This window comes from Alternaria dauci, chromosome 1 (genome assembly GCF_042100115.1).
Source record: "Alternaria dauci strain A2016 chromosome 1, whole genome shotgun sequence".
Taxonomy (NCBI): Eukaryota; Fungi; Ascomycota; class Dothideomycetes; order Pleosporales; family Pleosporaceae; genus Alternaria; species Alternaria dauci.
In genome coordinates, this window is record NC_091272.1 from 2,544,742 (window position 1) to 2,557,474 (window position 12,733).

Here is a 12,733-nt window from a genome sequence, read left to right on the forward strand (position 1 = left end):
GAATTGCAAGTGAGGCCAGTTCCGACAGGCTACCGAACTCTTTTCGTCTAAGAAGTACTGATCGTAAACCAAGCAACGAAGTTCCTAGCAGTGCACAAGAGTTAGTATATGGATACCAAATGATGAGCGTGATGATATTCGTACAGCGGGTAGGTCCATGAAGAGGTGGAATGTGGGCTGAAAACGCATGTCGTCCATGTATGGATTCGGTGCCATAAGGAGTCCTTCGAGGGTGCCCGCGTGGTCGAGTTCAGTGTTGTGAGTACTAGGATTTTTGGTTGGAACCATATTGTAGTCAGAGGCGGTTGTGACTAAGTTGGCGCCTGATGCAGAACACGTGCAGTTTGTGAAAGAAGTGGCGGGCGGAGGTAATACCTGTTGAGACTAGGTGGCTGTCTCACAGGCCGCCGTATGTGAATGGCCTCGGGAGCACAATGCGCAGAAGCAGGTACCGAGACAGCAGGGTCCGAGGCGATGCGCTAAGGACAGTCTTCGCCTGAACCCCCGCCCGTCATGCCTGGCCCCGAGCTCGAAAGCCCGCCGAGTCTGCCATCTACAAAACGTTTCTCGAACTGTAGATTCACACAGCTGTGTTATCGTCAAGCTCGGTTCTCGTACTCGGCTTCTCGGCCTGAATCGACCTCCAACTCCACTGGCGTCCGAGTTGCCACCACCGGCCGTTTGTCATACCAGATTCTCCTTCTCTAGGACCACAACAAGAGTAAAGCGGCTCTTGGCGTCCTTGGCACGACACCATTTTCAAGCCTACCAAGGCCTCTTATCACGTCTTGACATGGCTCGTGTGCTGCTTCGCTCGGCTCCACTCTGTTATTGGCGGGTACAGCGAAAGCTTCGTATATTGCCGGCTCGACTTGTCCATATGCAGCAGGTCCAAAGAGCTGAGCATGCAAAGACGTCAGCAGGATCTGTGGTCCTGGTCGCTGGGCCGGACACAGCGACAGAAGAGATGGTGACAAGTATAAATTGCGCAACGTACCCGGCAAGTTGCGAAGCACCATTGTCTTCCCAAGCTCACTGATCAAACATAATGGCTGTTCTGAAGTCAATTGCCGTAGCCGCTGCGTGCGCTGCAGCAGTAGATGCAGCAGCTGTCCAGCCTCGCCAGTACAAGACACTAGTCGATTCGGTATGCGATTCATGACAGCATGTGCTTCTCTCCACTAACGCGCACAATAGCAATCTCTACGTGACGCTATTCACATCGACAACCTGTACGCAAAAGCGGAGAAGCTCCAAGAGATCGCATACAGTACCCCCGGCAAGAACCGCGTAATTGGCAGCCAGGGCCACGAAGACACGGTCGAATACATCAAAGGACAACTTGAAGCATTCCCAGACTATTACGATGTATACACCCAGGATGTGCCACTCTCCATCGGATACAACGCCACTCTCAGCGCCAACAACAAAACTATTGAGGCTTTCGCTGTGACACTTGCTCCAGGCGGCAATGTGACTGGTCCGCTTGTTGCCATCCCTAATCTTGGATGTAACGAGGTAAGATCAATTACTGCATCTCCAGTAGCAACATTAACGCCATCTAGGAGGACTTCCCTGAAACCCTTGAGGGCTCCCTCGCTTTGATCCAGCGTGGCACTTGCTCGTACGGTGAGAAGGTGCAACTGGCGGCTGCTAAAGGCGCTGTCGGCGTAGTGGCATGGAACAATGCCGAGGGTACTCTTGAAGGATACTCGCTGCAAGTCCTGTACCCTGAGGGCGATTTCGTTCCTGTTGCTGGCATCACCCTTGGCCAAGGAGAGTCTCTTCTTGCTCAGCTTGATGCTGGTGTGAACATTACCGTGGATATGTGGACAAACGCTACCGTCTACAACACCCGCAACGTCATTGCTGAGACTAAGGCTGGTGACCACGATAATGTCATCCATGTCAGCGGCCACTCCGACTCAGTCACAGCCGGTCCAGGTATCAACGACAACGGTTCAGGTACCATATCTATTCTCGAGATTGCTCTCCAGCTCACCAACTTTACCGTTAACAATGCCGTGCGCTTTAGTTGGTGGACTGCGGAAGAGGCCGGTCTGCTAGGCGCCGAATACTATGTCCACGAACTGCCTCAGGACGAGAGAGACAAGATTCGTCTCATGCTTGATTTTGATATGATGGCATCTCCCAACTTTGCCTATCAGATCTACGATGGCGATGGTTCGGCTTACAACCTCAGCGGTCCTACTGGATCTGCCGAGGCTGAGCACGAGTTTGCCGCCTACTTTGACAGTATCGGTCTCAATCACACCGAGATTGAGTTTGATGGTCGTTCAGATTACGGTCCCTTCCTTGAAGCTGGCATCGCAGCCGGTGGTATCGCAGGAGGAGCTGAGGGCATCAAGACTGAGGAAGAAGCCGAAATGTTCGGCGGCGGTGCTGGCGTACCCTATGACGTTAACTACCACGAGGACGGTGATACAGTCAACAACCTGAACCTGGATGCTTGGATCGAGTTTTCCAAGGCCATTGCGCACATGACGGCTACGTACGCTGTTTCGTGGGACAGTATCCCACCAAGGAACGCAACGGCTGCGCAGAAGAGGTCTGAGCGTTACACGCAGTGGAAGCAGGAGTTCCGCCAGACGAAGAGGTATCAAAGGTGGGTGTAGAGGTTGACATTTTCAACGGAAAATTATTACGTAGTATGACTTTAGATGTTGAATGAACAAAGTTATCAGTCGAAGCCCATTACATTCTTTCGCGCCAGCCAACGTTGCTATATAGTTGCTATGTATATAGACATTGCATATCTACTCGTCGTCGTCGTCATCATCGTCGACTACAGGTACGGGATCAGCTTTGCCAGTCTTCTTGACTTTCCGATCTTTCTCTGCGCCAGCTGGCTTCTTGGCTTTAGGATTGGCGTCCTCATCATCATCGTCATCTTCTTCAGGCACTGCGTCGTCGTCGTCACCGTCATCGTCGCTTACATCGTCTTCCTCCTCGTCGTCTTCGTCGTCCTCATCGTCTTTGGGCTTGGTGCGCTTGGTCTTCTTCTTGGGCGCTGCGGCATGTCAGATGAAACGAGATACAAGGATGTTGGGGGATGAAATGACTTACGAGGTTCTTCATCGTCAGAGTCGTCAGAATTGAAGTTTGAGCCTTCAGATTCGGCGTATCTATCAAGCGGAGTGTTAGTCTTGTCTCGTGGTAGAAAACGGTTGACCGGCAAGTTACAAGCATTCACATCGTGACCGACGCGGGCGTCCAAGGAGAACGCCCAATTGGGGTTGTCCGGGGCGTTGCTGCGAAGCGCGATCGCGTCCACTGTTCCTGCCACTCAGCAAGCTCGCAACGTCGCTTCGACGTATGGAAAACTTGTGTAGAGATTGGAAACAGGGCCAAAGGCATGAATTCGCTCGAGTAACAAAAGGCGATTCGATGCCATCAACAAAGGGTGCATGCAACCGGAGGTACAGAGCCATGACGTCAAAAAGTGCTCACTTACTCTTCTTCCTCTTCGCTCTCATCACTTGGGAGAGCGACAAGCTCCTCCTCCTCATTCTTCCTCTTTCTTGTAGACATGGTATTGTTCTAGGGCAAGTTGATAAAAGTTGGTAGGTCAAAGTAGTGTTTTGGGGTAGGGCGAGGAGCTATGGAGAAGCTTGTGAGCGGGGGCCTGGAGACGGGGGCCCGGATGAAATAAACACAACCTACGCAAGCCCACCAAGGAGGCTGGGAAACCAGGGCATTTGCTCAATGGCTTAGTTCGGGCTGTTCGGGTGTGTTGTGGTTAGCCAATCATTGGCCGTGTGGTCATCACCCGCATTGGAGCCCGGGATGAGGGCACACAAGCGTTGCGCTGCTATTGCTTTGCTGCAGGTACCGCACAAGGAGGTAGCGGTTGATTTGGACGATTTGTCAGGATCGCTCAAAGGTTACATCTCGATGGCATTCTGCTAGATTGGCCTATGTCTGGAAGCTGTGAAGCTAAACAGCCCCGAGTATGTGGACACGCTCGCTGGCGTTCCAGTGCAATCGAAGAGACGGTATGCCAATGTAGAAATAGACGTCGCGTCGGTTCGCTTCCATGATGCAGCAGTATTGCGATGCACACGAAACCATATTCACGACTGAGAATCTGATGTTTACGTCTGTAACTAGAATCAAGGTCGCCGTGTTGGCCGGGTGTTCGCAGCTCAAGGTGCAGAGCTCAGGGCCCCAACGGGAAAAGCGTACCCCACTTGGCGCCAGTCATGGCTAGTGTGGCCCCTCCCGCGGTACCGCTTCTCATTCGTGCTGCCTCGACTCTCTTTCTTACTCTCAATTGTTTCTTGGCCGGGTCGACTCAACGCTCGTTTGCACCCACCACACACGTATTCGCGTACGCCCAAAATGTCGGCACCCCAGGTCGCAAGGGCGCCGGTCCAGCGCCTTCGGGGCCTCAACGATTCCTATCACTATCAATCCAAAGCAACGCAACGAAGACAAGCGCCCCAAGTCGCGGCGCCCCAAGCCGCCAAACGCACATATACTTGCTGCTCCGACCCCCAAATCGACACTTCAGACAACGAAGTCATGTGCTACAACTGCGGTCATGTCCACAACGAAAGCAACATCGTCTCCGAGGTTACTTTTGGCGAAACTTCGGGCGGAGCAGCCATTGTCGAGGGTGGCTTCATCCACGCGAACCAGCGACATGCGAATTCCATGGGCGGAACTATGCGAGGCTTGGGCGGCATGGAGAGCAGGGAACAGGCTGCCATGAGCGGGAAAAATGCTATCCAGGCTCTCGGCGCATCTCTCAACCAGCGCGAGGCCGTCATAGAGCAAGCCTTCAGCTGGTACAAGCTTGCCATGAACTTTAGGTTCATACAGGGCCGCCGCATGAGGAACGTTGCTGCTGTCTCCATCTATATGGCCGCGCGGAGACAACCCGAGAACACGCTCATGCTCATCGACTTGGCCGAGAAGATTCAAACAAACGTCTGGGCTTTGGGAGACACATACAAGCAATTCCTGGAGATGCTCAAAGAGGAGGATCCCGCACAGCTTGTGGGCACAAAGGCCGTCCAGGAGATCGAGCCTTTGATGCTAAAGTACTGTCGAAAGCTTGAGTTTGGCGATGACTCCCACAGAGTTGCCGACGACGCCTGCAAGGTTCTCAAGCGAATGAATCGAGATTGGATGGTGCAAGGTCGTCAGCCGGCTGGACTTTGCGGTGCTTGTATCATCATAGCCGCCCGTATGAACAATTTCCGTCGGACCATTCGAGAGGTCGTTTACGTAGTCAAGGTCGCCGATTCTACCATCACCTCCCGTCTGTACGAATACAAGAGGACACAGAGCGCGGCTCTGACGGTCAACCAGTTCCGAGAATTTGGACCCCGCCTCAAGGTCAAAGCTCAGCCTCCCGCCATCTGGAGGCGCGCAGAGAAGGAGGAGCGCAGGGAAAAGAAGAAGCAGCGGGCTAATGGAGGAAGTGATGTTGCACCTCAAGAGAACGAGTCGGGCAATAGCGAAGCAGAGCCAAGCTCGGATACAGCACCACAACGCACAAGCAAGAGGCGCAAGTCGAATGACGGATCATCTCAACCGGTTACAACACAAACTGAAACTTCTGGCACACAGGACAGCGATCCATCCACCGAAATAGCAACTTTCGACGGGAACAACGAGGCCGTTGTAGAGTCTGTTGCTTCTGCACTTGAGGAATTCGAGGCCGGTGAGACTACCGATCCCGACTTTGTCATGCCCAAGAAGCGTGGTCGACCACCAAAGAAACGGGTACCCATCGTTATCGCCGAGGAAGACCTTGAGATTGAGCAGGACCTGGAGGATGAAGTCACAAACACCATCAAGGATTGGGAGGGCATCTTCAAGGAGATTGCCAACAGCGAAGACCACGAGCTTCTCAGGCGCTCTGGCTGGACAGCAGCAGAGATGGCCCGCGTTGCTGCCGACGCGCGCGATGTCGTCCCCGTGAGTCTGGATCCTGAAGTCGGCGAAGACGAATTCAATGACGACCCAGACGTTGCGACGTGTATCCTTACCCCTGAAGAAGTCCGCCGCAAGGAAGCCATTTGGATCACGGAAAATGAAGATTGGCTGCGCGCCCAACAGACGAAGATGTTGGAAGCCGAGCTTGAAGCCGCGGAAGACAAGCCTAAGAAGCCCAAGCAGAAGCGCAAACATCACCAGATGGGTGACGGTAATGTTCTCGAAGGTCAGCCGGCGGCTAGTGCAGCGGATGCTGCTCACAAGATGCTCAAGAAGCGCGCCAAAGCTTTCAGTAACCATATCAATTACGACCGGCTCAAGGAATTGTTTCCCGGTGGTAATGCTTCTGCGAGTCCATCTGGTAGTGGACAAGGTGCCAGTCCGTCTTCCAACGCGCCAGCTGTTGTACAGAAGGCTACAGATGTTGATGCGGAGGGCGAGGAAGAAGAAGAGGAGGAAGAGGAGGAGATGCAAGAGGCAGAAGAAGAGGAAGAAGATTTGGAGCACAACTACTTGGATGACGACGACGAAGGATTTGGTAACGAGAGCTACGACTATTAGAAGTGAATGGCATTGCATTGCGGGTGGTTTCAGTTCTGGTATATCAAAAGATTGGCGATTTGGGTTGTGCTTTCTTAGCGAAAAGTCTACTGGATATCACGGCGATTATACGCGGCGTACTTGAGCTTGTTATTCACACTCATACTGGCCGGACTGTTAGAAACGGAGTGTCTTGGGATTCAGGCTTTGCATATATATACCCCCACTTGCAAGCGTAACATAGCATCATGGTAATGGAGTTTATGTTTTTTCAAATGTTACCTTTATCTCTCATCTGTCGCTCATGCATAGTCAGGGACAGCGATATTGGTTGTAGGGGAGGAATTCCCAATGATAGATTGGTCCCTGCTTCGTAATTCATCTACACATGCTCATGCTACCCTAGATTTTTGGTATGCGAAACCTTTGCCCAAACGCCGATTAAGTCTATCTATCATGCAAGACACAGGTGTCTCATTCCCCGAACGGTAATGACTCCGTTCCAAATCTCACTGTATACGCAAGACATGGACTAGCACATCTTGTACTGGGCCTCGCCAGACGCTTGTCTGTGCATGTCGCTCGATTCGAGCTTGTATGAGATGGTAATGTCCAAATCGCGGTGGTTCTTCTCGTTGGGCTTGTTCTCTAGTATGCCGCTAATAGTCTCGCCCTCCTCGACTGTGAGCACATCCTTGAGGTAAAAGACAGTCTGCTTCCAGTGAGTGTACTTTGTGTGGGGACCGGTGGAGAAGCGGATGGGCTTGTGGCAGGCGGCGAATTCAATGTCGAACCAGGCGATGACGGCGTGGACAAAGTCGCTGCGGCGCACCTTGAGCTCGTAGGGTAACCGGAAAGCGAGGTCGGCGACGGTGCAGGTGTAGAGGTCAAGGGTGATGACGGGTGAGGGGTCGGTGACGACGGCCTTGATGTCGACGGTGTCGACGAGAGGCTCAGTGATGGCGGTTGCCTTGAGGGGAGAGTAGTCGAAGCCCCAGACATTGTCCCAGACTGCTTGGTCAGCAAATTTGTTAGAAGAGTCGGAGCTGTGCAATGCTTACATCCAATCTTCTCCTCCTTGTACTCGCCATCCTCGATACCGGCCATGAAGATGGTGGCCTTGTCGGGGAAGATCAAGCCGTCCTTGACAAGGTACTTGTCGCGTGCGTACAGCACAGTGTCCAACATGGATTCGTAGAGCAAGAAGTAGCCCATCCACTCGGATATTATTATGTCGACCTTGTCGAAGGGTAGTACGACCTCCTCCATCTTGCCCTGGAGCAGGGTGATCTTGTCCGACATGCCGTTGACCTCGACAATCTCCTTGGCCTTGTCGATAATGGTCGACATGTCTACGCCAATGACATGCTTTGCGCCGGCCTTTACGGCGAACCTATACGAATGTATCAGCGCATGCTCGCGTGCTATGGGGTTGGATGGGGGGCGCAAACATGCTGAGAATGGATGTACCGCATCCGACATCAAGGACGACCTTGTCCTTGAACAGGTGGGGGTTCTGGTAGATGGCATCGCGGTAGCTCTTGGTTCGCACCTCATCTTTCTAAACGCGCATTGTTAGCCATGCGTGACAACCACGGTGAGGAGCAGCCTGAGGGTGGCAGGTAGGGTGGGGCTGTCGTACCAGCATTTCCTCGTGGATGCCTTGACACGCGTATTAGTATCAGTTATATCATCGAAGCGACTCGGTACGAACCATGGTGGTTGTAACTGCAGGCAACAATGTTAGCGAAACTCTGCGTCTATCTGGACCCTCGAAATGTGCCTACCTGTTGAAGTAATGCGCCTCAGAGTGCGCCATGCCCGTGAGGGGGTCCTTCTTTCCGGCTTCTTGTTGCTGCGCCATATTGGTAGTCTGGTAGGGGAAGAAGATGGATTGTGATTAAACAGGAGTGGGGGAACAGAGACTGGCGCTGTTGCGGTCAAAAGTTAGGATAGGGAAATTTTGGTTTTGGTAGTACCAAGCACAGACTCGACACCAGGGTCTCAATCTCGGAAAGCGGGGCATCTAAGACTTTGGAGGCTAGGCCCAACGCGGCATGACACCAAGACGATTCTGTTTTTCACTGCTGCTCCCACGCCTTGAAAAACAATCCTAATCATTATACTATGTGCGATAAATACAGTCGAGCTAGTGGTGGAATCAAAGAGATGCATGTCAATTTGTGAGATACAATCAGAGATAGCAATGAGAGGGGTATATCATGCCAACAAGCAGAAACCGCCCTCGTCGTTAGGTCGTGTGTTTTTCTTTTAGGTCATGTCGTTAGTCGTGGATAAGTTTTGTTCGTAACGTCGTCATGCATCACTAAGTGCCGGAAGCGACCGTCAGGAGGAGAGTGCTGCCCTGGCTCCATCCCAGAGCTGATCAGACACGGATGCTATGGAAGCTGTCTCTGAAATGCTTCGCATCTAGCCAACATGTTAGTTTCGATCGGCATAGGCAGCGTGGAAGTGACGTACCCTCTGATGAAGTAAAGGTCAACCGGTATTTGCCCGTTGGGCCTTTGGGCAGCCTGTAGCTGTCACTGAAAACATAGGGATGCAGCTTCTCGAACTGGATTGTATCAGGACCAACGCGCTTCATCCAGTCGCTTCGTCCAACATATTGCGTGACGAATGCAGTCCAGATAGGGATCGTGTTCAGCGGTCCGCGGCGAGCAGTAGCTTCAAATCGTACACAGCCTGAATCTGTGTCATAGTAGATGCGGAAGGCGTGGAGATACCTCTTATCAGTCGTCTCACTAAACAAAGTCAGCATAAGAAATGAAGCCAAGACTGTCCACTTACCCGGAAAACACAATCTTCTCTCCAGGAACGAAGACATCCTCCAGGCCCTCTGCGATACCGGTCTGATCCTGGCGCTTCATAGCGACGGCGGTGCAATAAAACAACACCATGCCTGTGAGCATGTCAGAACGGTTTTCATCATCACTCCAAGTCTACTCACGCTCATATAGAGGGAAGCGCAATCTGGCCCACAAGTCAAGTCGACCATCTTCACGATTGACCCGACATAGCCGCAAAGATGATCCTGCGCGCCGCAGTGCCAATGCGGTGATTGGGATCTGGTGCCTCAGGCGATTCCCCTCGGCATCCATAGTGAGGAAGAGTATTCGTGCGCGATTGTCATCAGCTCTCCAGTATATCCTTACCCAAACATTTGTTGCTTCGAATGGTAGTTCCAAGACCTTCTCAAAACCATCACTATCTAGCATCTCAATTACTCGGGGCTCGTCTCGTCCAAAGCACTTGGTGCGCTCTGCAGGGCTTTGGAAAGGAGTGGAACCGTGGCGACCATCGAATATCTTCATTGCCCAGTGAGCAACCGGCTCAGAGTCTGTCGATTGACTCGAATAAGCCTGTGATGATGCAGATGAATACGTGGGCGACTGAGGGATCTCTGGAACTGGTGGTGGGACGAAAGGAATGTCTCCTATGCCTCCCCACGTCGGTGCAATATGAGATCGATGGGGCAGTGGTATCTGTGGTGCTTGATATGCGTACTGAGGCGCCGGATACGTAGGGTGCTGGTGTATTTTCGGTCTGGGCACTTTTGGGGAAGGCGGCTGCGGCGTCTTAGCGACGCCCTTCCCATTGCCATGTACCGAGAGCCTGCTAAAGTAGGATTCGACCGGCGCGGGTTTTTGCTTCTTGAGTAATCTTGATAGAAGAACTTTGAATTTGGCCAATTCCACGTCGTCATCCTCCCTGAAGCCCGTTAGCCATTCTGTTGGACTGCTTTGCTATTGGTACTCACCCTTTCAAAGCATCATGCATACCCTGCAGATACGTTCTAAAGGTCTCAAATCTTTTGGGCAGGGACATGCCCTGTGTGGTGAAATCCGCAAGCGCATCTTCCCAGATAATTGCGTGTGGTGGCGTGCCCGGAAAAGCACCTGGTGCAGTGTGTCTGCTCTTCTTGGATTTGTTGAAGATATCTTGCACATCGTCAAGCGTGTAGCCCAAGCTTGGAAGACAGACCTCTAGATCCTTCAGGATGTGGCCTGCATACCTGCCATAGCGGGACAATTCCAGCGCATCGTGCAATTCATGCAGAGCGTGCGATATGGCAAACAGTTCGGCAATGTGGCTTCTGATGTCCTTGCGATATTGCGGAATCTCCCCTTCAAACGAGAGAAGGCCTGCTGCGGTCTCCTCAGCTTCCTTGGCGTAGTCGAGAAGTCGCCAGTCCATGGTGGAGTGCGTGCCAGGGTAGATAGCCGAAACGAAAGATTAGTAGCCACGCATGCTTTAGACGTCTGGGAATTGGCAGGAAAGGGAACAAGAAGTCGCTCGAGCGATGGTGCTACGAGTTGAGCGTCTGGGGTAGATCTCTGGTGGCATGCGCACTTGAGGAGGGTCGGCTCTTGACGTGTTTATGCAGCAGCACGCCGGTGAGAAAGCCAATGACCTATGCCGACAAAATCCCTTACCAAGCCTGCACGTAGCCCGCAGTTCTCGCTTCCTCTTTCCCACGATTTTTCTGTTCAACTAGTTTGGCCCCCAATTCTAGGGACTGGAAACCCATAGTGCCAGATTTCTGTACGCAATTGTGCTGCGGTGCTGGGGCGACACGCTATTCTGGACAAGCGGAGGCGCCACTCCGGCACAATGGCTGCAGCGCTGTGCTGTCCGACGAAGGAGGAGAACGTCTTCATCTTGCCGATTTGCATGACAATGTATATCGAAGCGTCCAGTGCGTTCGACTTGATGACATCGTTCGTCTGCATGTCGGCTACTGGCGCTGCGGAACGGTGTTCTGCTTAACCTTCTCCACTATGGCATGGACTAGTCCTGCAATGTAAGCAATATCTGTTCAACAGCCGATAGAGATGTCGATGCTGTGGTTGCGTGAAGATGTGCGGCTTGACGTGTGTCAACTGGTTGATAGACAGAAAGGCACCACGCGTGAGCTGAGTATCAACGGCCGGACATGGAGCACAAAGTCAAGTGTTTCCCACCTAAAGAGACATGCGCAAAATGACTGCGGGTGTTTCAAGATAAATATTGGATAGCAGTGTCAATATATACGTGCTGGAAAAAAGGAGCAAAGCTGCGCCTCACTTTGTCCAAGCCACCACAATGGGGGCTACAAGTCAGCCCCATGAGCCCCCTTCCAAGGCAACCATATGTACAGTCGAAGCTCAATGATTTGTTTTGGTTGGGTACTAGTGCGGGACCATGACTTGTACGGCATTGACGGCCAATCTGTCTACTTGGCGGCAAGACGTTACTTGGGCATACACACAGCCGCTGGCCGTCCGTCCGTCCAAGACGGGTGTCTATGCCTTTCCAAGAGCCTTCAGCCTCTCGTCGACTAGTTTCGAGACCATCTTCTCGAGTATCGCAAATTCGCCGTTTGACGACCCCTCAAAGTATCCAGCCACACTCTTCTCGACGTATTTGCCGACCTGGTCCACCTCGACGTTGACATCGTCGCCCGGCTTCTTGCCGGCTGTGACTACTTTCTCCTGCGTGTAGGCTATCAACATGACCTCCCACCAGCCCTCAGGCCCGTCTTGCACCTTGGTAACAGTCAAGCTGGCTCCGTCGATGGTGACGTAGCCCTTCTCGACAATGTATCGGAGCACCGAAGGATCGCGAGGTTTGAAGCGGAAGGTGAGGGCGTTGCCGTCGGGCGTTACCGACTCGATGGTGGCGATGGTGTCGACATGGCCCTGGACGAAGTGGCCGCCCATGCGCGTGTTGGCCGAGACGGCGCGCTCCAGGTTGACTTTGGAGCCCTCTTTCAGCGACCCCAGGTTGGTGCGCCGGAGGGTTTCGGGAGCGCATCCAATCTTGAACGACGACTTGGTGAACTCGGTGACGGTGAGACAGGTTCCTGGCCGAGTCAGACGACGGACAGCATCAGACTGGTGCGCGCATCATACCATTGACGCTGACGCTGTCACCCAAATGGGCGTCGCCCAGTATCTCGTCACATCCGGAAATGGTCAACGATGTCCCGCCGCCGCCCGAGGCTGTCTGGTCGAGCTTCTCAAGGGCGGCAACAGCTAGCCACTATCAGCCGAGCCGAACGCAAGGGACAATGCATCGTTGCTTACTGCCAATGGTTTCAACGAGACCAGTAAACATGGTGGGCTGTGGGTGATTGGAGAAGGAAGGTTGGTGGGGGTCTGCGGCTAACCACGAGCCTCGGAACTGCTTAGGCATGCCGTCGAAACATTTCCGTCACCAGGCACAT

The 12,733-nt window shown here is 52.9% G+C and overlaps 6 protein-coding genes across 6 annotated transcripts; 2 read left to right on the forward strand and 4 right to left on the reverse strand.

Annotated features, from left to right (window-relative positions):
* Positions 1–1,048: 1,048 nt before the first annotated feature.
* ACET3X_000778 (uncharacterized protein) lies at positions 1,049–2,636 on the forward strand (the record flags this gene model as incomplete). The annotated part of the gene is made up of 3 exons (XM_069448111.1): positions 1,049–1,147; positions 1,198–1,518; positions 1,566–2,636. The coding sequence occupies 3 exons, from the start codon at positions 1,049–1,051 to the stop codon at positions 2,634–2,636; spliced, it is 1,491 nt and encodes a 496-aa protein (XP_069311020.1).
* A 141-nt stretch (positions 2,637–2,777) lies between these two features.
* On the reverse strand, positions 2,778–3,552 carry ACET3X_000779 (uncharacterized protein; the record flags this gene model as incomplete). The annotated part of the gene is made up of 3 exons (XM_069448112.1): positions 2,778–3,031; positions 3,088–3,146; positions 3,476–3,552. The coding sequence occupies 3 exons, from the start codon at positions 3,550–3,552 to the stop codon at positions 2,778–2,780; spliced, it is 390 nt and encodes a 129-aa protein (XP_069311021.1).
* Positions 3,553–4,362: 810 nt separating this feature from the next.
* On the forward strand, positions 4,363–6,528 carry ACET3X_000780 (uncharacterized protein; the record flags this gene model as incomplete). The annotated part of the gene is made up of 1 exon (XM_069448113.1): positions 4,363–6,528. The coding sequence occupies one exon, from the start codon at positions 4,363–4,365 to the stop codon at positions 6,526–6,528; it is 2,166 nt and encodes a 721-aa protein (XP_069311022.1).
* Positions 6,529–7,039: 511 nt separating this feature from the next.
* Positions 7,040–8,371, reverse strand: ACET3X_000781 (uncharacterized protein; the record flags this gene model as incomplete). Its single annotated transcript, XM_069448114.1, has 4 exons — positions 7,040–7,518; positions 7,569–7,900; positions 7,959–8,045; positions 8,295–8,371. 4 exons carry the CDS (start codon positions 8,369–8,371, stop codon positions 7,040–7,042), a joined length of 975 nt encoding a protein of 324 aa, XP_069311023.1.
* A 522-nt stretch (positions 8,372–8,893) lies between these two features.
* ACET3X_000782 (uncharacterized protein) lies at positions 8,894–10,722 on the reverse strand (the record flags this gene model as incomplete). The annotated part of the gene is made up of 5 exons (XM_069448115.1): positions 8,894–8,937; positions 8,989–9,269; positions 9,316–9,427; positions 9,476–10,236; positions 10,286–10,722. The coding sequence occupies 5 exons, from the start codon at positions 10,720–10,722 to the stop codon at positions 8,894–8,896; spliced, it is 1,635 nt and encodes a 544-aa protein (XP_069311024.1).
* Positions 10,723–11,810: 1,088 nt separating this feature from the next.
* ACET3X_000783 (uncharacterized protein) lies at positions 11,811–12,624 on the reverse strand (the record flags this gene model as incomplete). The annotated part of the gene is made up of 3 exons (XM_069448116.1): positions 11,811–12,370; positions 12,420–12,542; positions 12,594–12,624. The coding sequence occupies 3 exons, from the start codon at positions 12,622–12,624 to the stop codon at positions 11,811–11,813; spliced, it is 714 nt and encodes a 237-aa protein (XP_069311025.1).
* Between the last annotated feature and the right edge of the window lie 109 nt (positions 12,625–12,733).